Here is a 24,989-nt window from a genome sequence, read left to right on the forward strand (position 1 = left end):
AGGAGCAATGGCCATAAACTAAAGCACAAGAAATTCCACCTCAGCATGAGTAAGAACTCCTTTACGTTGAGGGTGGCAGAGCATTGGAACAGACTACCCAGGGAGGGCATGGAGTCTCTCTCTGCGGAGAAATTCAAAACCCTCCTGGACGCCTTCCTGTCACCTGCTCCAGGTGACCCTGCCTTGGGCCTGGGTGATCCGCAGAGGTCCCTTCCAACCCAAACAATCCTGGGATTCTGCGTGCCACGGGAGGGCGGTCTGGGCTGGGGGGGGCAGCCGCCCTCCTCTATCCCAGCTTCCCTTCCTCCCTCCCTCCTTTCCTCCCTCGCTCCCTCCCCTCCCTGGGCGGACCGGAGGCGGCTGTGGGAGCCGCTCTGTCCCCGCTCCGCCGGCGCTCTGTGGTTTAAGATGGCGGCGGGGGCTGCGGGGGCGAGCCCGTGAGCCCCAGCCCGGAGCTCCGCGGGAGCCGCCGGGACCGGCCTCGGGAGAACCGGGACGCGCCTGCCGGGCCGGCAGCGGCGGGAGCGGCGGGATGTGAGCGCGGCCCGCCATGGGGCAGCAGGTGGGCCGCGTCGGGGAGCCGGGCGCGGGGCTCCAGCACCAGCCGCCGCCGCAGCAGCAGCCGCGGGGTCTGCGGGGGAGCAGCGCGGCCAGGCCGGCGGGCCGCCGGCGGGAGGCGGCCGGGCGCTCCGCAGAGGGAGGATTCAATGTCTTCACCCAGCACGGTGAGCGGCCGGGGCGAGGGGGAAAGGGGCGCGATCGGCCTTCCTCCCCTCCCTCTTTTGTTGTGGTGGGTTTACTGGGGGAGGGGAGAGGCAGGCGGGGGGAGCGGGGCAGCCACGTCCCGGGGGATGCTCGCCCCGGCCGCCACGTCCCGGGGGATGCTCGCCTTCGGAGGAGCTTCCCCCCCACCCGCTGGAGTTGGGGATCGGGACTGCCCGCCAGCCCCAGCGGGAGTGAGGTGGCACCGCCGGGAATCGGGACCTGCGGGGTTCCGTCGCTGTCACCGCGGCGATTCCGAGCTCTGGTTTTGTTTACAAAGGTAAAGGTAACATGTGCCTTGTCCGACTGTTTGCCGAGGCGTTTGTGACTTGCCGTTGTAGATGTGTGCGACTGTCTCGGTCCTGACAGAGCGAACAATTTCGTTTTGACTGGGGTATTACAGCTGCCATCTGATTCTAGGTTGAAGTTTTTGCCTGTCCACTTCTATTCTTATTGCTGTAAATCGAGACCGGAAATGTTTCATGTATACGTCTCTGTAACCTCTCCTAGACGGACCCACACACCTTCAAATCTCCTTTGTAACCATGTTTCTTTTTTTTTTTTAATATATACTTATTTGTGCATTATGTTAAGATGTTGCCAAGTTTTGGAATGTAAGATCAACTGAAACCTGTCTGCCTTGACAAGCATATTGAGAGTAGATATGTGGATGCATCTCAAATTTTAAAGACCTGAATCAGCTCTGGAGAGCTTGGCTGGCTTGGCTTTAAGTGGAGAGAGAGTTGTCAGTGTTTATAAAGCAAGGCTGCTTCTGACAATACACGTTTTCTTTTGCTCAATAGAATGAGCTCAAGCAAAAAGATTAAGGAACGTGCAACCAGCAGTCTAAAAGTAAATATCATCTTCTGTGACTGCTGACATGTAAGTATCTATCAAAACAAGAGCACTGCACTAAATCTGGTTCTTAAAAATCTCAGTGTTATCACAGCTTTTGAGTTCAGGGAGCAGTATCAGCTTTAAAACCAAAACAGCACATGCTTGCTGAGTGCCTGACCCACAGTTAAACTAAGAGTTGTTATTTTATTGCTACTTCACGTTTTACTCTTTGTAAAAGAGACCTGTTTTAGTACGTTAAAAGGCACTTTGGCTAAAACATTGCAGTCACAGACTGCACACTCACAGTGTTAAGGACATCTCAGAAGTTATGCACGTACCCCACTTCTTTCAGTGAGGTGTGTCTAAGTTTTTAGTAGCAGGGCAAGAATGCTGTAGAGACTGCTGTGTACACTCCTGCTGATGTCAAACTGTCTCCCCATGCTTTGGTACCAGGATGACTCTTTGGTTCCTGCTCTTACAAGGCAAGGACAGAAAGGGCGTTTGGGGAAGTGCATTACAGCATATGGGGATGTGTAGTGACTTCCCAATAACACATTTGACACTGACTCAAGCACTTCTTTTTGTTATTGCTGCATGTTTTAGTAGAAATTTACTTCAGCGTCCTGAACAATTCCTTCTAACTCCTCCCCACACCCTACTAAATTTCAAAGGTAGATGGTAGGGAGAATTACTTACATGTAGTGGCAGGGAAATGGAGAGGAAAAGCTTTCTGAAGCATGCATGCACACCAAGAAGACAAATTATGTGCCCTGCCAGCCCTTCTGCTCTGTCTTCCATAGAATGAGAAACAAGAATGAGCCTGGAAGGCCAACAGACTGAATAAAACTGTTCAGTACCACATGAAAAGAACATTGCTCTTGGATAAGAATGATGGTATCTATCAAAATAATTTCTCTACTATTTATATTGCTTTGGTTATCTGCTTCAGTGGTAAGGTAATGGATGTAGTTTTACTTAGGGTCTTTACTTAGGATTGTTTTTGTTATTTTCCTTGTAGACTGTAAAGGAAGGTGTGCCTTAAAAACAAGAAACAGCTTTTTATTCTGTTAGATTATGAAGAAGGGGTGGGACTTTTTGGCAACCCAGCTTTTGAGAGTTTCAGAGCAGGTTTCAAACTTCTCTTCCATCTTGGTGAATGCCTCAGCTATGTTAAATTGTTCCCTGATTCCATTCACATTTTACTAGGAATGAGTTAACAAGTCAGTATTAATAATCTGTAGCAAATGCTAGTAAAGTTGGGTACCTTTCTAAATACTTGTCTTGGGCAAAACCTAAAATGCATGTAGTGTTCCTAAATCTGGAGTTCACTTCCTTTGTCAGAGAAACTCTTTCCTGTGATCCTGACTCTCCTTGTCCAAGGGAATTTTTTATCATCAAGTTGTGTTCTTATTTTTCATTTAATGACCTTGCTCTCCGGTTTTACTTAGCCAGCAGGCAGCCAGGTTTTCTTTAAGTGAGTCATATGCTTCTGCTGCTGAGATGCTCTGGTTGCTGGTGGTGTTACTTGATCCAGATGCCTCTATTCTAGTAATTTCCTTCTGAACTCCACCTTCCATCCTGTTTCTGGGACATGTATTCACAGGGTGTGGAAAGTGATGGCAAAAGCACAGGATTGTGGGTTAGCACTCTTGGACCAGTGGCTAAAGCAGCCAGTCCCAGGATGGGGCTGGATTATCTCCCTTCCTTGGCTTTCCTTGATGCAGTCATGGATGTGAAAAAGACAACCTGTTTATAAATCCCTACCTGGTGTTGGCAGCTTTCTTACCACATTGTGCCAGCAGCAAACCTTGCTGAGTACTCCTGCCAAGGTTCATTTTGAGGGGTTGCTTCTTCTGGATTGTTTATGAAAAGAGTTTAAATGAACAATGTTTTCAGCCTCAGACCTGTTTTGCTACAGGATTTTGAAGAGCAGTTTGACTCAAATGAATGAAGTGTAAAACCCTTTTTGCTAAGCTACTGGAAATCTGAGATAAACATTTTCACCCAGCTGACTTGAACCATAGATGTCCTTGAAAATCAAGAGATTGAGTAGAGCCAGTCTGTCCATGATTATTTGCTGGCTTATAGTTTGTGTGGCACAAGCTCTACAGGAGAGGCACTTGGAACAAAGAATTTGAAGATGTTTTATGGAAAGAGCAAGGGATCTGCAATGTTGCACCCCACTATTCCATCATGAGAACACACACCTGGACTGCTGGGGCTTTCAGCTCACTATGGTATTGAGTTCTGTGTGTGACATTGAGCAGAAAAGTCCTAAACAAGCTGATACCCTCGTGTGATTCCATTAGTTATGGAGCAGAGTTCTCCAGGATGCAAGGAGATAATAATGAATTTGCAGCCTTCTGCATTTAGCCCTTCAGAGCACCCCTTTGGGAGCGTTGCTGCCATGTTGTCAGTGACTAACAGAGGCAGGCTATGGATTGTTAGCAGGCTGGTTGCTCTTGGTGTAGTAGAAAGGACGAGTGTGAACATGAGGACTGTTCAAACAGTGGTGTTCCCACGTGCACTCCACTGGAATTCATGAGTACCACAGCTCAAGAGGGAAGAGCTGCAGTGAGCAGTACTTACAACCAAATTCTTACAGATCACTGCTACCAGCAAAGACAAGAAGTGCTTGCATTACAGGATGAGCTTTCCCTTCCGGAGAAGGAGCAGGAGAGTGAGGAGGGAAGTCAGTTATCTCCTTATCCTTTCAGAAATTTGTTTGAGGAAAGGGGAACAAGCAACAACAACCAACAACTTCCAAGCTGCACGGACTCTACTGAGCTGGTTTGACCTTTGAACAGTGACACTTGTAGTTTTCTTGCAGAAGAGCACTGATAACAGCCTACTGTACCAAGATACTCTTTGGAATGGTGTTAGCATGCTTTTCATCTCCAAAAAGACTTGCTGAGTGTTGTAGAGCACATACTGCAGGAAAATCAGATTATTTAAATCCTGGCTGGGAAGCCTTTGCAATACCTGTTTGCAATACTGCCACAGTTGCCTTGGTGATATATTTTGGGGTAGTGGAAGGCTCTGCCACACTTGAGCTTTTGATCCAGCAGGCACAGGACATTTGTTCCCTGTTTTGTTTTCTAGAGGAGGAGTTTAGCAACCTTTTATTATGTGCATCAAGGTCAGGCTAGATAAGCCTATACTTTTAAAAATAAAATTATCATTAAAGCTCCCCTAAGGCAGTCAGAGTGCTATGACACATGATAAAAACATTCTAAAATAGGAAGAAGCATAAATAACACTGTCCCTTTGAAATTCTGAAACTGAAAAGCTGGATGCAGGAAAATGGAAAGAAGGAGAGAAAATAGGGTCAGTTTAACAACTGCACTTTGTGGGCTGCCTAAAATGTTCTTTATTCTTCATCCCAGTGAAATGCAGCAAGCTCAGGCCAGAGCTACTTGCCCACAGACTTTCCTGTCAGTAAATGCCCTGTGCAGATGGAATATAATCACTGTATTCAGTGCCTGGCTTTTTGTACTGTAAATCAGAAATCTTGTGGGACCACAATATATAAATAACTCATAACTAATTATTTGGGGAATAAAGGACTGTTCAGCTGAGTGTCTAGGGGAACATCCCTTGTAGAACATGAATTTGTAGGCGTGTTCTCTATTGCATCCTTCTCCATGATATCTAAATTATTCCTGCAGATCCATTGCATTAAATATTGATTTTTATACCTTGTGTTAAGCTGGGATTTTTGTATAATGAATTTTGCAAAAGAGAGGAGGCTACCAACTCTATGGAAGGGACAATATAATACTGACTACTGATCTAATTCTTTTCACATAGATAGTGAACACAGTCTGAAGAAGGTAAGACTGAAATGAAGTTACCTCAAAAGGTTTTTACTCAGAACCAACTTAAAAATCAAATTTCAAAGCCCAGACATATCTCTAACTTCTCAGTTCTCCCCATGTAGCAGATGGTGTGGTACAAGTTGTTCTAGCAATATTTCACAAACTTGCTATTGCTTGCAAGTGAAATGTTTTGCAAAAAAAATTTGTGGGATTTTTTTTGGAATTGAGGACATGGCCAAGTGAACAAATCGATAGGAAATGAACAGGGACACTACAAGCAAATTACTGCAAGTGTCTTAAACCATCCTTTTTTAATCTAGTGGCATCACCAGCTCACATAATGAGGGTGGGGAGAGTTGGACTGTCTCCTGGAGATGCTCTAGCAGGCTTGGCTTCAGGAATATTTCATGGCTGGTACTTATTACAGATTCTGGCACAGTAAGCCTGAAACCATGTTTTCTCTGGTGTTCAGGAGGAGTGACCTGCTCTGTGACCCACTTCAGCATAGATCATGTTTGTTTGTTCCTAAAGCAGGCCAGTCCTCGCCCAAGTCAAACTGTACTTCGTAGATCTTTGTTTTACAGCTAAAGCCAGAGGATCCTTAGCATGATTTATTCTAGCTCATTTCTCTTAGTTGTCACAACTTAATGTTTCCAGGATACTTACTATCCATAAACTGCCTTCTAAGTACTGCTGACAGCTGGCTAATTTACAGCCATAAGCAACTATCACAATCCAGCTAATACAAACGAGGAGCCAGCACTTTGTACTCACTCCAGTAGGGAGGAGTGGGGAAGTTGTTAAAAGTAACACAGCTGGGTGGTGGCTTTGTGTGGTGGCTTGCAGAGCTCGTTTTCACCTGGTTGTGTTACAGAAAGCCAGGGAGGGATGGATGGATGGATGGGTGACCAGAGACCAAAGCCTCAGGTACATCCTGTTTTCAGCCTGATCTCCCAAATCCCCAATCCGTTAGCAGTGCTTTCAGCAGCCTGTAATTACAGGTGACACAAGGCTTGCAGGGCAAATGGCCCCAGGGCTGGCTCTGCAGGTGAATCTGCAATGAAGGCATGAGTTTCCTCCTTAACAGCCTTCAGCACAGTATGGACTGGTAAAGAAATACTTCTCTCAGTTGTTTGGGCCAATGGCAGCCTCTTTCCCTCCCCACAGCAGGAAAGAAAACTTGTACTGAGGGGCAGCAGCATTGACTTGCTGGGTCTGAGGTCGTGGTTTTCTCACCTTACTGCATCATCCTTCACATTTCTCTGGCTTTGTGGTTATGAAATACTTTATTTTAAAGTATTTCTTGGTATTACCCATAGAGATTGTTCTCTCTGGAGTAAGTGACACTTACAAAACCATTGAGGCTTCCTGTCGGTAATGCTGCAAACCACAACAACAAAGCTTTTTTCTATTACCCATATCTGCTTAGGAAGTTGCCTGTGCTTTGTGGGCTCTCTATAGAGACATGAGCATCTCTCACTATGATTACTTGTCTGCAGCTGGGTGTAAATTAACTTCTTAATAGGTGGCTTTCAGTACCAGTTAATTCACCAGAACAATTAAAAAAAAAAACAGCCCTGAAATAACTTTGCCTTTTTTGAAGAGGAGACAAAGATATACAGAAGTATTTCACAAAAAAATTAAATTAGTTTTGTTTCAATCTTCTGGTGCTCTTTAGAGGTCTGTTAAACATACTTCTTTACTTCTTTTTCAAGAATTTCCCTTCCTCTTCTACCATTAACCTTATAATCTTAATCTTACTAAGAGACTTCAATTAAAAATAACTACACGTATTAATAAACTTGGAGCTCCACTTATATTAATTTGAAAGTTTTCTGTGACAATAGTGATGCAAGAATTGGGACTACAGTTATGTAAGAAAAGTAGCTCTTAAATGAAGGAACACTCATTTTTCTATAGGACAGCATGCCTCATCCTTTAATTTATAATGCTGCTGGGTTGGATCTTGGCCTCTTTCCTGGTTTATTTGATGTTTTCTTGGTTTTATTATTTATTATAAGTGAAATGGAAGTAGCTGCTTCTTGTTATAAGCTATAAATGGCAAAGGCATAGGAACCATCTCCTGCTGCTTTTGGGTCAAGTTAGCAATTGAATTATAGGATAAGAGGATGAGAACATTCTGGATTTGTGACCCCTGTGCACCTCCGTGTCCATTTCTCCTTTGTTTCTCTAGTGATAATCCCAACAACAAAGCATCAAGCATGTCTTGGCTATTCCTATTTGTTGTCATCTCAGCTGAGATCAGCAACGTGGCTAATTTTGAAACAGGTTTCAGGCTTGCCTCTGGTTGAAAGAAATTGTGGGAATATTGGCTAAATTATATGAATATTATACATTTTGGAGCATGTAGCATAGATCATGAAGTGCTCCTGTTTTTCAGATTGTGTTTTCAGTTGGAGTAATTTGTTTTCAGAAAGTTAACTGCAGAGAGTGGTGTTCCTCAGCAAACACACCAAAACCTACAGGAACTGCAAAGTGAAGGGACATTCCCCATCACAAATCTGTGTACACTCCAGCATGGCCTGGGGCAGGAGCTTGTTTAAATATTATCATATCCAAGTAGATTGGTATTACCTCCTATATTAACCCTAAATATCAGAGATCTAAAAGGTGTTTACAGAGCACAGATCTGTTTTCTAGACAAAACCCCAAAATATTTGTACATTTGAATTTCATATCCCCTGGACTGTGAAGATAACCCTTCAAACCCAAGCTGGAGTGTAAATTAATATAATGAGGCCTTCCTTAGCCTGCAAGGTCAGCTCAGTTTCTCAAGCTGATTTGCAAGCCTTTGCTGCTCAGGGTTGGTTTTGCTAACCAGCAGTGTCACAGAGTTAACAGGACTGTTCAGTTTTACTGCTGCTATTCAAAAACCCGTGGGAGGCTGCACGACTGATGAGAATATCAATTTTGGGCTGCTGCTTAGGAAAGCCAAGAGCAGAAGTTGAGCTAAGGTACAGCTGTAATGGTATTTCTGAAAATTGCTTAATAATAGAAGGAAACCGAGAGATTATTTAGATTAGCCTTAAAGGGTTTTTAAAAAAAGAAATTTTCAAGTGTTATTTCCCACCCAGCAATCTGTCAAAACTGGCCAATTAATGAAAGTGTACTGCTGTTTAGCAGTAAAAAAAGCCTTTTTATGCCAGTCTTTTAAAAATTGGTACAAATTGGGTCATCTAGGAAGAAGGAAATGCACTCTAAGAAATCTGAATGACCTTGAAGATGTTTTGAATAGTGACCTAGCTTCCTTCTTCCATTAGGTCACTGGGTGCAGCAGAACTCAAGGTTATACAGGCCTGACTGATGTGCATAAACATGGACTTAATGCTTGTGTTTAATGCAATTTTTTTGTTAAAAGACAAGTTTGAATTACAAGGCTTTTTCTATGTTCACCATTCCCTTCAGTATAAGTAAAAAAGAAACAGCATCCATTGTCTGACAGCTGATTTGTGGTTCATTTTCTCTTGTAAATTTAGTTTTTTCATCTATAAACTGACAATAAAATTTCAGTCTAATAAGTGGCAGCTCTCAGGCTCAGTTCCTAGATACTAAAGTTAAAATAGGGAGTTTTTACAACTTGAACTGTGAATTGCTGAGTGTCCTTTGTGTGCTCTTTGGAATATTGTTGTTTTTAATAAGCAGAGTGTTGGTAAAGTTGCTCTCCCAGTGGCACCTTGATCAAGGCAGAAAGGCTGGGGTGGAGGTGGGACCTTGAACAGGTGCTCTCAAAGTGCTTTCTTTGATCATTTTGTGATGATACCACTCAATTCTGGTTTGTTTTCAAACCTGCTTTTCACTGACATGGATGGCATCAAGCAAGCCTGATGAGCTTTATCATTTGTGGCAGTAAATTATAAATTAAAAATAAAATAGTGAGAGCCACCTCTCTGCAGGCTTCCTGTGCTCTCCTCTCCTGCCTGGGAAGATGAGTAGGGTTTGGGGAGGTTTTGGCATCTCTTTCTGAGGCAGGGAGATGAGCAGAGCTTGTGTGATCAATACACTGTGAAACCTGTGCTCTGGCCTGGTTACTCACTGAAGCACAGCAAAATACTTTTTCACTGGTCATCAATTGTACGCTCATTATTCAGGGTTATGTTTGTTGGCTTTACATAATTTTATGTTAAATAAATAGAGAAAGCAGAGGTACTTCATGAGATTAAAAAGGCTTTATCTACAGAAGATCTTAGAATAAATAGGAAAATGGTAAGGTTTTGTAGTGTTAGTGTTTCGAGTTGTATTTAGCCTTTTTTTAAATTCAGGATCTTAACCCTGTGGATATAAGGTTTGCAACATAGATGTTGGGAAGAAGCTGGTTTTTCATGTTAGAAGAAACTATAATTAATTTTTTTTTTTACTAATCTAATAAAATTGAGTCTGATATGAACTACAGAAGAACAACAAGCCCATTTTTCATATTTTTTTTTCTTCCAGAGGTGCTGTAGATGCCTTAGGATTGCTTTGCTTACTCAGTAGGTGCCCAAATGCTGATTGGAGTGGCTTGGCCTGCCATAGCTATCCTAGGAGATAAAAGTCCAGCAGGTTGAACCCTTACTACATCTGCTTTCTTAGAAAATGTTTTCACTTTTAGGTCATCATAAAGAAATATATTTGAGTTTTTTAGGGGTAAAATGTACTTAAGGAAGGCACTGTCCTATCAGACTAATTGTTTATGTGGTAATTATTGCACTTAGTTAGAAATATAATAGAAATATAGATGTGCTTAAAAAAATGGAATTAGACCACAGGGCTTATGTCTGTCAAAGCTGAGGTTGGCTGTAGTTTTGTGCAGAAATTCAAATTCTTATTTTGAATATGCCTGTATAGCTTCCATCCACTTTGTTGTCAAAGGGTTGAGCTAAATTTGGATCAGACACTTGGCATGTGTCTTTCTTTCCATCCACACACAAGCTTGCACTGTGACAGCAGCACAGGGACATTTTCTGTGTGCCATGGCAGCATTTCTGCTCAATAAAACACCTTGGTTCTCATTTCCTGCTCGATGGCAAAGCCTGGAACTGCTCCTAGGTGCAGCCTGACTCTGGAATAAAGCTCAGCTGGGCTCCCAGTGCCTGCTCTGCCCCAGGTGGGGACTCAGTTTCAGCTTGGAAATTTTCAACTTACATGGGAAAAGGATTGATCACAGCTGCTCATGCCAAACGCTATTTCCAGCCTGCCACGAGAGGGTGCTCCAATGCCTTCATTTATCCTTTGCTAAAAGGTCTTTTCCAGTAAGAAAAGTGGGGTGTGTTATTTAACATGACTGTGTTACAGTGCAGTGCTTTAAGTAAGTGTTGGGTTATGAAAGCAGGCAGGATCCCCACGGCAAAAGGCAGATGTGGCCGTATTAAGATGTAACAATACATGTTTATTTTGGTTTTGCCATTAAGAGCTGGGCTGTTTCCCTTTCAGTTGTTTTTGTTTCTGTTGGGCTTTATCCTAAGTTAACTTTATCTGCCAGCAAGGGAAGTTTCCCAACTTGTTTATGTGCAAGTATGCAGACAGCATTTTGTGCATGGAAGGACATTAAATCTGATACTTTTGCTAGGTAATCTGAGCACTCAGATTAAGAATCACTTCTCATTGCTTCTGTGCACTTCTCATCTGTAAAATCACAATTATGCTTGCTTGGTTTATGGAGCTGTTTAGACTTAATTTTGGCACAAACAAACCCAGGAAAGCTGTCTGCAGGCTAAATTAAATGTTCAGTCATACACTCTTGTCTCATCCTGTAGGCTTTGGAGAAATGTGTTTGTTGTGGCTCTAGCCTGTATTTCAAAACATTTGTGGCGTGGTAATAGGTCCAAGGGAAGGGTAATGTTTGTGTTAATTGTTGGACTTGAAAAGGAATCCCAAAGCACTGCACTTTGCTCAATGTTATCTCTCAAATATCCATAAAGAGACTGAAGCTCCAGTGAATTAAAAGAGAGACAGAACTGTAGAGTAATGGCTTAGGCTGCCCAGCAGTAGGGAAATGCAAAGGGAATTGCAGTAAAGCATTCATGCACTTGGGCTGGTGTGGGAAACAGGATCTCTGCAAGGACATCCCAAACCTGGTGCTAAGGGCAGGTAATTAGCAAAAATTAAAATCTCCTGACACAGCCATGGTGTTAGCATAGCTAACACCATTGACTGCTGTGTTGTTACACTAAACTGGGATGCATTTGTGTTTTTCTAAAAGTCATGTATTAATAGAAGCCAGTGAAAGGCCATGCTGAAAGAAACACATTAATGAGTCCTAAACCAACTCCTACCAAGGAGATATGAAAACCTGTTTAAAATACAACCAAGGGAGACTTCCTGTCTGCATACTGTCATGCAAAGGCATGACTTCTGACATGCTGGAGATGCCCTTTTATTCTCCCACAAACTCTCCTAACTTGCTACTAAGTTGACATCTTAGGTGCATTTCAGGCCTTGGCATCTGGTTTGTTGCTTCCTCCCATCAATTCTTCCTCTCACAGAAAAATACTCTTCATCACACAGTTACCCCCTGAGCTTCAGGGAGGTAGGCTTGTAATTTTTGAAACCCAATTAAAGCCATTAGGCAAAGAACAGCTCTGTTCACAGTTAGTAGAGAAGTAGACTTTAGTACATAGAATTTACTGTTTTCATACAGCAAAGTGAAGGCTGTGACTCCAAGGATTGCTCGTGTGCTTTTAGAAATGAGATGGTGGCCCTGTGTTGGGAACAAGTGTCATTCCATGGACAATACTGTGTGAAATGAGGATGGTTGAGGTTTAAGGGAAAACAGAATTGAATGTCCAGGAATTGATGCTGGTGACTAAGTAGGAAGAAAAATTCCCTTTCCTCAGAGCATTTAGCATTCTTACTCAGCTGGTGTCTTATTTGGAGCCATATCTATTCTGAAAATGAGACAGGTGATGCACAATCTCTTTCTCTCTGACTCTGTGCTCCTAGTTTGTTCCCAAATTCTTTGGCTTTGCTGACAAAGGATGTCAGCTCTAGAACCAGGAATACAGATGTGCAGGAGCTGGAGAAAATAGCTTCTCCCTATGAAGGTACCATCTCTCTCTCTCCCTCTCTGTATATATATATATATAAAATATACATATATAAAGATACTAGCATGAGTAAAAAATCTCTGCAGTTAGGAAAACTATTTTCCATAGTAGTTATTTAATTTTTTTTTCTGCACTGACAGGGTAGTCAGTTTATAAAAGGAAGACTGTTTTGTCACACAGATAAAGTGAGGCATGAGCACACAAGATGGTTTATGCAGCACATCTCTAGCAGGACTATGGATGCAATACCCTTTCCACAAGCCTTTTTTCCAAGTTTGACTGTAGAGGTTTTCTATTATGCTTTGCCCCATGGCAGGTTTTTTAACCTTTTTTGATGCTTGAACTCAAAGCTGTTTATTTTAATCCTACTTCATGAGTGTAAGAGTAGGAGTTTTTGTTTAGACAACATCAGGAGTTGGGACAGTAACTGTTTTCAGAGTCTTTTATGACTTTGAAAGTGTTAGTTATTAATTACATAGTGTGAAGGTTTTGTAATAAAAACTCTGAGTATTGCACTTTAGGAAGGATCACTGATCAACACCAACTTGAGTCCTGCTCTGCCACAGCTTCCAGATATTTAGGAAATTACTTGTGCTTTGCTTTAGACCTCCTTCATAGTATAAATTTATCCTACTACTCTGTAGGGCTGTCAAAAGAATAAAATACCAAAACTGCAAGACACTCGATATATCGAGTGCTACAAAAATATCCTGTATAGTATCAAGCCACAATATTAGCATGCCCTGACTGAGAATGTTGTGTAGGCTGTGAATTTAATGTGTCTGAGAATAGGCATTTACTGCTGGGTAGAGCATGGTTAGCAGCAGTGAGAGGAGTCACCCACAAAGCAGGTACAGCCCCAGCAGAAGTCTGGGATTTAATACATCCTCTTGCTCTTCCATCCTTTAACTGCTCATAAAACATTTCAGCAACAATTGTGGATCTTACTGTTTAGTTACCTGAGCAGGGGAGATGGTTACCTACTAGGAGGTTTAGAAATAAATCTTACTAGAATTCATATCCTCAGTGGAAAAACATCATTGCCTCTTGTGACAAATCTAGAAAGCAATGATCCAGATTTAGAAAAACCTCACAGTTTGGGATGAAATACTCATGCTGCTGTTTCCTGACTGCCTCTTGACTAAAAGAAAATCAGTGGGTGGCAGGTGAACCCTCTCACCTTAACTTTGTATGGTAGCCCTCATGCAACTTTAAATCTGAAAAAAATGTGCCTGCACACCTCATTGCAAGGAGGAATGCCTGGTCCTTGCTTCCAGAGACAGCTGCACAGCTAGCACATGTGTCTGCACCATGATCCCCACCCCAAAGCTCCAGACAAAACCAGGAGAAGAATCTCAACAGCTGCAGAAGGTTCGGTTTATGAATCTTAATTAGGGTTAGGAGTTGGTGGAGGTGTTTCTTTTCATAATTGTCTAGTGATGGTTGGAAGGGCTCCATATCCCAGTTCAGGTTGTCTGGGTAATGCTGTGTCTTCACAGGGGAGGGGTTCTGAGCCTGTGTGAGTGCCACATCCCTCTAAAAATACAGAATGCTTTTATGGACCATAGGGTTTTCCTGTGCCCTACCAGGGTGCTCTTAGTTCTCCTTCCTCTTTTCCCCTGCCCAAGTTACACATGTTTTTTGCACAGCCTCATTTTTCCAGTTGTGTTTTTTCTTTGAGAGGAGGGTACCACCCTTGCAGCTCTTATGACATTGGCAAAGCTCCCACAAAAACTGGTTTGAGTCCTCCACACCCAGACCTGGTTATTTTTTCTCATCAGTTTAAAGGAAAAACCTGTACTTTACGTATTTGTCTTAGATTACAGCAGCCACCTTCATGCACTAAAAACAAAGCAAAGACTGGCAGTTTCCCTGTTTTTCTATTTTACCTGTTATCATGGAGGATGCCCTACCCTTGCTTTAGAAACAGAATCATTAGACTCCATATATTTTGAGTAACTTAGTTTCAACCTGCTTCTACAGCATGTATGTCTTGTATGAAGTCTGTTATAAATAATCTGCCTGTAATATTCACCACATATAATTTCTAAAAGATTGACTAGGAATTTTCAAAATAAGAGGAGTAGTTTGGGGTTTTTTGAGATTTTTTTTTTTTTGGTTGGTTGGTTAGGGTTTTTTTCCCCTGTGATAGGGAGGAGTTATAAGTTGATCTAGGGAGTACCTAATCTCAAAGTAAAGTTTTACAGAATATAGCCTACTTGTATCCTGGTCATCTGAATGACAATGTGATAAGGCTGAATGGGTGGAAACTTGTCAGAAGAGACCAATATTTGTGCCCAAAGAGTCTGGTTCTGCCAAGGAATCTGTTAGTCTAGTTTTGTAGTAATTAGGAATGAAGTTCTTACCCTGGTAATCTTTCACTGCATTTTCATCAGACCCAATTCAGATGTGGAAGTTTTACTGAGCAGGCACGTTTGATGATGTGGCTGGGAAGAGGAGACACCATCCCAGATTAGTCAGTCCTTCTGAGGGCTGATTCCACTTGCTGGATTTGCTCACAACTATTTGATGTTTGCCATTACTCAGTCTCTGGCGTCAGAGCACAAGGTGTGACCCTGTGTGTTTAAGTCACTGATCTTTCTAGAGGAAAAAAAAATTCAAAATCTTGCTCTCTGCAGGTCCCTGCTGGATATTCTCCAGGCTCTCATTTTTTGTCTATCAGTCATTGATTTGGGTGCTGTTCAGAGGCTTTCCCTTTTTGGGGCACCATTCATGATGAAAGCATGACCTTAAGGGGTGTTGGTGCCACAGCCTCTGCTGATGCATCGTGCTGGAACTTCAGCATCCTTCTTGGAGGAACTTAGTGTGCTGGGTGCTTCCAATTTACAGCTCTTGGCTCAGTTTTTCAGGGACTGATCATACAGGCTTTTAAAGAATTTAACATGGTTCTGCATGTGTGGTTTATTTTAGACTTAGAGACTTCACTCCCAAAGCAATAATAAGTCCATATTTCCTTGCCTCACTGTTTTTGACAGTTTTGGCACTTGCTCAGCTCTATTACCTATCCAGGTTACTTCTAAGCAGCAGCAGCAGCTCTGTTATATTGACTTTTAAGTGCTTCAAGTAGCTTGAAAATAGTGAGAAGACAGTTTCTGGCAGTGATGTAGATGAACAGGAAACATGTCATTAATTCTAAAGACCCTTCAAATAACTTTCAGATATTAGTTAGCTCCTGATTCTTCTAAGCAAAGTCCTTCTAAGCTGAAAACCCATTTTAAACCTGAAGCACCCCAGCTTTCAGTCAGGAGTTAATGGGATCTGCCTCTGGATACCCCATGGCTTGCCAAGGAGCAGCTCCTGGGCTGAGGCATGACTTGGAGTTTGCCTCAAGGGTACTTTTTCCAAAGAAATTTGCAAATTAAGTAACAGTCACAGCAGCTTGGAATTGCAAAAGAGAGCTGCCCTGAAGGGCAGGTTTAGTGGCATCTCCAGAAGCTGGCAGTGACTGACTGGCTTGTAGTAAATAAGGGGTGTCCATAAGGGTGGGGTAGAGAAGCCCTTGGCTGCAAACAGGATCTGCATGGGATGGTAAATGTTCTGCTTCCTAACTACTGTACTGAGGAGAGCTGTGGTCATTTAAATAGCTTCAAAATCCAGCATTGTCATAGGTAACTGCTGTAAATAGTAGAAACGAAACTGAAAGATCTCCCAAGCTGCCAAAAGCTTTGGAGTGGCTTTAATTTCCAGTACCTGGACAAAAGACGGAAGACAGGATCCCTTTGCTCTAAGAGGCTGAGTCAGAGTGAGTACAAGTTCACCATGAGTTTTGGTAGCTTGAGTAGCTGATTTGGAGTAGGTTTGTACTTGGAGAGGCTCAAGAGAGAATGCTTTGAGAGGAGCATATGGAGGACTGCCTGTTGTCTTGGGATTTCCAACTTCAAGACAGCACCTGGTGTGCTGGTAGAGCCCAGCAGTGAGCCCTGATCCCACTTTGTGTGGCTGGGTCCTGCAGGGATACAATACAGCCCTGTGTAATCCAAGCAGTCAGCTGTCTGACAGCCAATACAGGCCAGCAACAACTGGGAATGTTTTTCTGTGGAGTGGGAGGAAGAAGGAATGAGGTGGAACTCTGTCGAATTAGAAAAAAGAAAATATCTCAATTGAGCAAGAGAAAGGGACCGACCTTGGCCTTTCAGACCAGAAGATGTGGGGATGCTGCAAGTTAGCACAGCCAGACTTAGGTCTCAATTTCAGTTTTAAATGGACATTTCATAAAACAACAATCCCAAATGAAGCAGCTCCCTGGAGCCAGCTGTATGGCACAACTGGCAAAAGTCTGGGCATGAATTATGTCCTTCTGTCCTTCTGTCAGAGCCTTTTATTGGCTCTGTGGAAAAGCATCTTGCTATGCCCAGTAAAATCCACCCAAGCTGCTGTTGTGGATGGATGCAGTTTAGGAGCTAACCAGTGCTTTCCAGAGCAAGAGGAAACCAACTGCTGAGTGAGCCACCATGTTACACCTCCCACTGGGAATTTCCAGCCCTTTCCCTCTTCCTTCCTCCCTCAGAATATATATAGTAAATACACTAAATGAAGCACTGGGGGAGGTGGCACCCAAAGGCAGGAGCTGTAGCAGAGGCTGAGTGGCCCCAGTTAAAAGTAGCTGACAATACCACGGCCAATCCTGAGAGCATCCCAGTCATACCACCCGCCCTGGCAGCAGGGGAGATGTCTCAGACAGCTATGCTGGTATTGAGTGGGAGGAAAGCTCCTTAAATAACCACCAGTGGCTCCTGTTCCCTCAGTGTGTCAACACTAAGTTGTTGTTTTATTCTCTGAACAGGAAAAATTAGTCAAGTCATTGTGTGGCAAGCAAGTGACAGAAATGAAATAATGGGTTTTTTTTGCTTTTTTCTAGCTGCTGGATCTGTTTTAGCACACAGCAGATACTTTCCTTGTCATTTTGCATTTCTATTCAAAAACTTCCAAACAGTGGATGAAAACCAGAACAGAAGAGGAATAGATTTGGGTAAAATCAGGAGAGTAGCATTCTATTGGACCTTATCACTGACTGCTCCAAAAGAACACTTATCTAGGTTTTGGGTTTGGAATGTCTGCCTTTTGAGGGGGTAAGGCAGCATTGGTGCATTCCCCATCATTGTTCATCTTTGCACGTGGTTAGATTACAGTTCAAAATCCATTTTTGAAAAGCCTTACTCTTAATATACCTTACACTGTCTGCTGCTTCTTATTCCAGGTGAATAGCAAGTGTTGTTGTGGTGCCAAATCAATAAAATAGGATTTCATTTAATTAGTATTGTCTCACAGCCCGTTACAATCCTAGATAATGCCAAACAACTCTTTTCCTCTTTCATATTTGCCCAGCACCAGGAGGGGATGTTGGCAGAGGTATAGAAAAACAAACCATTAGTATTCAGGTTAGCATTGTAAATTGGCAACAGATCTCAGCTCTTTAGGGGACTTGTCTTTTGACAAATTGTTAGATAAATCTGAAATTGTAACTAGCTCCCTTGTGATGTTTGTTTGTCTGTAGACCAGATTCTGTCCTTGCTAGCCAAATTGAAGGTTAATCTAAGCATTTGCCATGCAATTTCTGCTTTTTGAAATGGCAGTCATGAACCCAGGCAAAAGATGTGGCTAATGTGTCTGGGGAATTAAGTCACTCATTTCCACACTGTTGTACTTTGTTTGCTTTTCTTTACTGCTCTGAAAACAAATTAATAGAAAAAACATCATCTGCAGGATGGTTTTGCTCTGTTGGCATCTAGGGACAGCCAAGTTTTCCTCCTCCTGGGTTATTTCTCCCTAGAGTAAATCATGCTTTCTTTGACCAGTCTTCTAGTTCAGCAGTCTTCTAGTTTCCTCTGCAAGGTAATTTTTATCTTTTTTTTAAAGTGCTCCTCACCTTAGGATAGCAATATCTGCTGACTTAACCAGACCATACACTACTAACCACTGCTTGGAGTATATTACTTGTTAGAAGACCTCAATTTTTTTAGTGAATAGGGTCTAGAAACGAAGAAACTCTCAAACAGAAATAAAGTCTTTTACTCAGCTTTCTAACTTCCCTTAAATTCAACTCTTTGTTGGGCTTTTTTAATTAAAAGCAGACAAATGATGTGAAGAAGAAAGCAAATGGCAAGTGCTAAACTTATTTGCAGGAGGTTGAAGAAGCAGAACAGGATTCAGTGTGATCATGTAGAAGGTGGGACCCAGAGGAAAATGATTCTGCCTTTGCATGTGAGGTGTTAAGTGCTGAGCTGCCCCTGTAACAACAGGAATCCCTTTCTGAGCTGTAATTACACATATCATGACAACATTTATAGGCTGTCTTCAGCCTGGAGGAGAGGTGGCTGAGGTAGAATGAGATAAGGGCTTTTAAAAATCATGAGTAGCAGAGAAAGTACCTATGGGTACTGTTATTTGGGATTTGCCTTGTAGAGACTGAGGATCATCAAATGAAATGAGATGTCCTGAACAGTCAGAGCCTGTTCTTTGTTCTACACGGTGCTGTGAGCTCTTGCTACTGTGGCAGCAGAATTTTGTTTATGTGTGAGGTTAGTTTGCAATACTTCAGACAGCAACTGGACAAAATAAGGCCTGTCAGGAAGTTGAACTGCAACAACACAAACTCTGGCTCAGAAACACCTCGAGTACAACATGTTGGAGGCTTGGAAAGTATTCTGGAATAATATGATTACCCTTTTGCCAGGCAGGATGCTGGGCTGTAAGTGACCCAGGATAGTGGTTGTTGTGTGCTTGAAGAATCCCAGTTGTCAGCTGGCTGACTTGCTTTTGACATTTTTAAGTGTTCTGCTAAAAATGAGGGGCAGGACTTGTTTTTCCTATCATAACTTCCTTTAAATGTTTGATAGTTTTGATGTTAACAGTCAAGAAGTGCTGTACTCCCTAAAAGATAATCCACAACTTATAAAGCATCTTTAGTAGCAGACAGATAAAATGTGTTTGTATCTTAACTGAATAAAATTCCATCAAGTTTGATACATTGGCTAGTCTTACCTCTCTTGAATTAATTTAAAAAAAATATTGTTTCTTCTATTATTCTGTCTTGAAATATCTGACCTACTTTATAATATCCATTACAAACATACTAAATTATATCAACATTTTCAACCCAGCTCCACTTAACTTACACACAATTTTGTCTATTCACTTGCTGTTATCTTTCTTTGTAATAAAACTTTCATTTTTATGAACTTTCACTTTCATGATTTCATTTCTACATCAGCAAGTCAAACCTTTTGTAGTTTTAAATACTTTTAGGAGTACTGAACCTGCTCAGTCTTACAGTAACTTCTTTTCCTTCAAAGCTGTAATAATTCTTCCATAACCCAGGAAAGATTTTCCAAAGACATTATTTCAGTGAGTACATTCTTGACTTAATACTGAATTCAGATACATGGGGGTCAAACACTGCAGTTAGAGTTGGAAAAGCAAACGTGGGGACATAGTCTGAAACTACAAAGCTGTGGCAGCGCTGGGCTCGGAATTCACCCTCTGGAGAGGCTGGGGCTCGGAATTCTCCCTCTGGAGAGGCTGGGGCTCGTGTTACCCTGGTCCCTGAGCAGCTGCTGGGCTGGTGCTGGTCAATGGAGCCCCTTGTCTCCTTGGTGGAGCCAATGACAAGTGTCTGGCTTTCACCAAGGGGAAGCGGTTCCGCAGCCTGAGCTAAGTTTAGTGCCATGGATTTGTTCCTCTGACTTCACATTCCCGCTGCTCCCCCCTCAAAGGAAGTCAGCCCAGAGGGCTGAGGAGGAGCAGGACAACTAAACCTCCCTCAGCCAGGGCTCAGCTGGATGTCAGGGGCTTTCCAACTTAGGAGTTTTCCCTGGTTCTGAAGTTCACAACACGGCATGCAATTTTTGGGCAAGTATTCACGCTAAAGCTCAGCTTTTCTGGGAGGAAAGGAAACACTTGTCTGTTTTCTAAAATGTATTTCAAAGGAAGCAAGATCACAAGGGTATTTTAGTCAAATGAAGTAAATATTCTAAAAAGGAACCCCCTTCTTTGTTGAAGAGAAGAAAATGGCTATGGAAGATGGTTTGAACAGCATATTGGTTGCTGACAAATGAGGTTGAGAGTTCTGTGATTTATTTTTAGCTGGAGAATTTTTTTTAAAACAGAAGCACTGTGTAGCCTTGGCAGTTGCTGCATATTCGGTGTGGGTGGATGGAACTGAGAGATCGCATCTGTGCTAAACAAGCGTTTTGGGATTCCATTAAAATATTAAACTCATGTACTGGAAACTGAAGCTGTACCAGCTCACCTGGGGAGCTCTGCCCTCCGAATATCCTCCACAAGGTAAGCAGTGCTGCCTGCCCAAGGCACTTGCAAAAATACTTGGGCCTCAAGATGTGACATCAACTCAGATTTGGGCTATTAGATTGACATTTTCTTTCTCTCCTGAGATTTCAGGTCAATGAGTTAATCTCTACCCTTTCCTTCCAAGTTTTCCTTCTAACTAAAAAGGCTAAAAATAAATTTCAAAAAGGCAGCTGAGAAACAGTTTAAAGTGGTTGTTGATCCAAGTGCTGAGTCTAAGGAGAGTACCTAATACTGTAAGGTATCTAATAAGATGTAATTATGTCACTGGGAAAGCAGCTTGGACATTTATATCATGTTAGCTCCAAGGTCTGATCAGTTAGTGCTTTACAGCTGCAAAATAAACCTCTCTCCAGCTAGACTTTGTGAGTGTGGGTATTTCTGGTTTATTCAGGGATCAGCTGAACTGTGATTTCTCAAGTAGCCTTTTTGCAGAAGAGCTCCTACTTAAAGTGTTTGTGTTACACTGCGAGTAAATAAGTACCCATTTGATTTGCTTAGAAGTAGATAATATCTGGCTTTGATGTGGCCAGTAGTAGCAACTCCCCAGGAATTCTGTTGCAGTGAAGTATAATCCCCATTAAGCAACTTCTCTCTCAAGGTAGTGATTTAAAGAAGTGCTAAATGACTTGCTGTAAACTGTCGTGTATTTGGCCATCCCACCTTTCCTGGAGCAGGACTGGGTGACCTAATCCTCCTCACCCTTCACACTGGAGAGGTTTACTGGAACTTGCCAGGACAGAGGAAGAATGTCAGACACACTTTTGATCTACAATTTCCCAGTTACCTTTGAAATCTGTGTCCCTTCATAGCACTCCTTTCCCTAAATCTGACATTGTGGCAGTAGTTGCTGTCTGCTGTGGGCAGCATTGAGAGGAAGAGAGACTGGAGCTTCAGTACTCAATGGAAGGAGGTATGTGATACAGAGCATTTGCACTGGCTGCTCTCTGCTTGTTTCTAGACTCTTGCAGTAGCAAAGCTGACTGCCTCTGTAGAAGCTGAGCAAATCCTTGGGAGTTAAGGGAACAAACACTTGGATACAGTATTCACAATTTTGCAAAAGGGTTACATTTGTAGTTTATTGTTCTAAGAACCTCTTTAGATTTCATTTTAATTACATTAAAATATCTCTTCAGGAAAGGAAAAAGTTCTTTCCTTATCTGCTGTGCTGTTGGGTTTTGATTCCTCACCCAGAGACCCATTTAAAGAAGTCAGGCTTGAACTGTGTCTGGTCTGGTGCTTCTGACCATTCCCAGTACCTCTGCCAAGATACATCTGTTCTACCTTCTAATATCTGTTAGGTCCAGCTCTCTTGTGCTCACATGGGTACCTCACCCTAAAGTGCTTTGTAAATGCTTCTAAACCCCTGCATCATTTTGCTGGCTACACTTAGCAGAATTGCTTTCCTGACAGAGCTCTGTGAAAATCTTAGAGGTGATGAGAGCCAGACTATTTGGTTAACAGTATTGTACTGAACATGATCAATACTTCATCTACTTCAAAATTCTCTCTTAAAACAGCAGAGCTACCAAATGCTGCTGTAGATGGTTCAGTCACAGCCTTTACTTGGATCTATGAAGAAATTGATGCATCTTGGTTTCAAGGAATAAAGATTTTCAACTGAAGGCTTGGGAGTTTAAGCTTGATTTATTTCATACTGGATTCTGCAACAAAAAGCTACTTCACCAGAAATTAGCTGGGGAAGAAATTGGGAAGCACTGCATTATGTTGGCAATGGGAGAAATGTGTCACTGACATCTAAGCAAAGAAATGGGCTGAGGGACACCTCTGATTGCATTAATAACAAAGGGAGGGGATAACTAGGACCAGGGAAACAAAAGACAGGCAGTTTTTCTAAAATCTTAACACAGCTAACCCCTTGTAATGTTCAGGTAGACAATGTCTTGAATTCTTCATACATTGGTGGAACTAAATCAATTGAGATCAATATCTCTCCTTTTACCAATTAGATTCAGTAACACCAAATGCCAAAACCTTGTCTTCCCTTGGATTTTTGTATTAAGCCAAGCAGCCCCTCTCCTAGGCTAAGACCCACCACTTTAACCCCTGTTTCATATCAGCACTTCATCATGTTGCAAAATTAATCTGTTTGCAAGGGATGAAGCATATAGAGAACTCTTTCTCCATGTATTTTTCACCTGAAACCAAAGATCACTTTTATCCATGTCAGATATATTTTGATAATTGAGGCATGACAGTGCTGCCAACTTGAAATATTTCCTTTTATATGATGTGAGCTGTTCATGATGCAATTTTGTCACTGATTCTAAATTCTCCTCCCTTTCTGTCTCTCCCAGCCTGGTACCATAAATAGAAACCTACTCCTTGCCCATCCCAAGTTCTTGGCTTGGAGCTGTATTTCTTGGCTTTCCTCAGTGGGTTGTTTACAACACTTAAACCTTGGCCCACTCTGTGGGAGGCCCAAGGACTAACTATGGGTCTGTGCTTGGCTCTAGCAAACCACATTATTAAGAGTCTGGTTGCTTGCAGGAGAGGAACACCTAGGAATGGCATTTAGGTAGTGCCTGCATTTTACCAAGGCCATATGTGAGCTGTCTGACCCCTTCAAACCAGTGTTTTGCCTGGCCACATGGATGTCAGCAGAAAGTCTAGGTGGTCCATTTAGGTAAAGGCTGCAGTCTGTTACAGGGTAAAGGAAGTTCACAGGTCTGCTTCAATACTACCACATTATTAGACAGCAGAAACTTGGCCTGTTCAGCACTGGTTGCTTTTCAGTGTGTAACTTGTCTTGAGTATTTTTGGTTAGCAGGAAGCACTGAGACTTGGCTTCAGAAACAAAGCTGCTGTAGAACTTGATACTGTTCCAATCATGTCAGCAAAATAGGAAACCCACTTGCTGCTGTGTTATCAGTTTTGTTTCCTTGTATTCATTAAGGCAGAAATCCTCCCACTAAGAAGCCAGTTAAAGATCTGAAGGTCCAGTGGTGCAATGTTTTGTATGTGATGTATGTTTTGAAGGTGCAGTGGAAAATAACAATTATACCAGCCCTTATTAGGTACTTGATGGTCTACTTTCCATGAGTTGATGACCAGTGCCTGTTCTTTGGTGGTCTTAAAAGCAAGCAAATAAAATGAGTCTGTCTGTAAAACTGCATCCTACATAATTTATCGGTGTTTAGTTTAAGGACTCAAGAGTGAAAATAAAATGAGATATGTGGCATATGCAGGGATCTTGGTGGCTTTGTGTTTGAGTTGTCCCTGAGTGGAGAAATACAAGTCTACACCCTGTGGGTTTTGTTGGATAGTATATCAGATTAAGACTGTATGCAATAACCAGTATTTACCCTATAAACCTTGTCTCTTTCCTTCCATTGACAAACCAGTCACTTTGGCCTATGGCAAACAACACCAAAGCAAGTCTGGGGCTGTATTTTCATTAACACATTCTTTTCTTTGATTAAGAGACGATGAAATTCAGAGTATAGCAGGTTTTTTAGAAGCTCCCCGAACTATACATTACCAAGTAGCATAGTCAGCAAGATTTCCTTTTATTCAACTTTTCCCCACTGCTGGAAGAACTAGAAAAATGCTTTAAATGGATGACTTAAGTTGTACAGGAAGGGTAACCACTCTCAGGAAACAGCTTTGAAGGGCGCCACAGGGAATAGAGTAAAGAGCTGGGAGGAACTGCTGTGCCTGAAAGGTGGATTCTTCCACTGAGGAAGTTGAGCGTACCAGAATTAAGATTTTATGTCATGCACTTACTGTGAAGAGCACAGGAAAAGGATGCAGATGTGGTGGATGCAGGTGTCAAAGTGATGGCCTGTTGTGTAAAATATCTATCTAGGAAAATCAGTTTTAAGAGAGAGAGAATGCCCATCTAGAAGCCAGAAAGATGCTTGATTTTATTCTGTCTGGGTTCATTTGACAGGACCTTATGAACTGCTGTGTACTCTGTGTCCTTTCTACTGGAGAGCACCTTCAGGAGGGTGCCTGGAAAGAGTGTAGGCTCAAAATTACTCTGCTGCAGGAGACTTACAGGCAAAATGTTTCTCACCAATAATGCCACTGCTGGCAACTACATGGTTCCCATCAGGAGCTCTTAACACACCAGCCAGCCATTAGGCTTTGGCTCCAGCCTCTTCTGACAGGGGCTAAAATTGATGGGGTAAGTAGGGATATGTGCAAAATACATTATTAATCCAATTTAACTTCCTGCTAA

General features: G+C 42.3%; 1 protein-coding gene across 1 annotated transcript in view; it reads left to right on the forward strand.

Moving 5' to 3' along the window:
* The first annotated feature begins 402 nt into the window (after window positions 1-402).
* ABL2 (ABL proto-oncogene 2, non-receptor tyrosine kinase) overlaps window positions 403-24,989 on the forward strand; it is a 45,461-nt gene continuing 20,874 nt past the window's right edge. The window contains exon 1 of the mRNA XM_036387550.1: window positions 403-725. Within this exon, the coding sequence (XP_036243443.1) occupies window positions 551-725 (175 nt within the window). The 5' untranslated portion in view covers window positions 403-550. The remainder of the gene's footprint in view (window positions 726-24,989) is intronic.

This window comes from Molothrus ater, chromosome 9 (assembly GCF_012460135.2).
Source record: "Molothrus ater isolate BHLD 08-10-18 breed brown headed cowbird chromosome 9, BPBGC_Mater_1.1, whole genome shotgun sequence".
Classification (NCBI taxonomy): Eukaryota; Metazoa; Chordata; class Aves; order Passeriformes; family Icteridae; genus Molothrus; species Molothrus ater.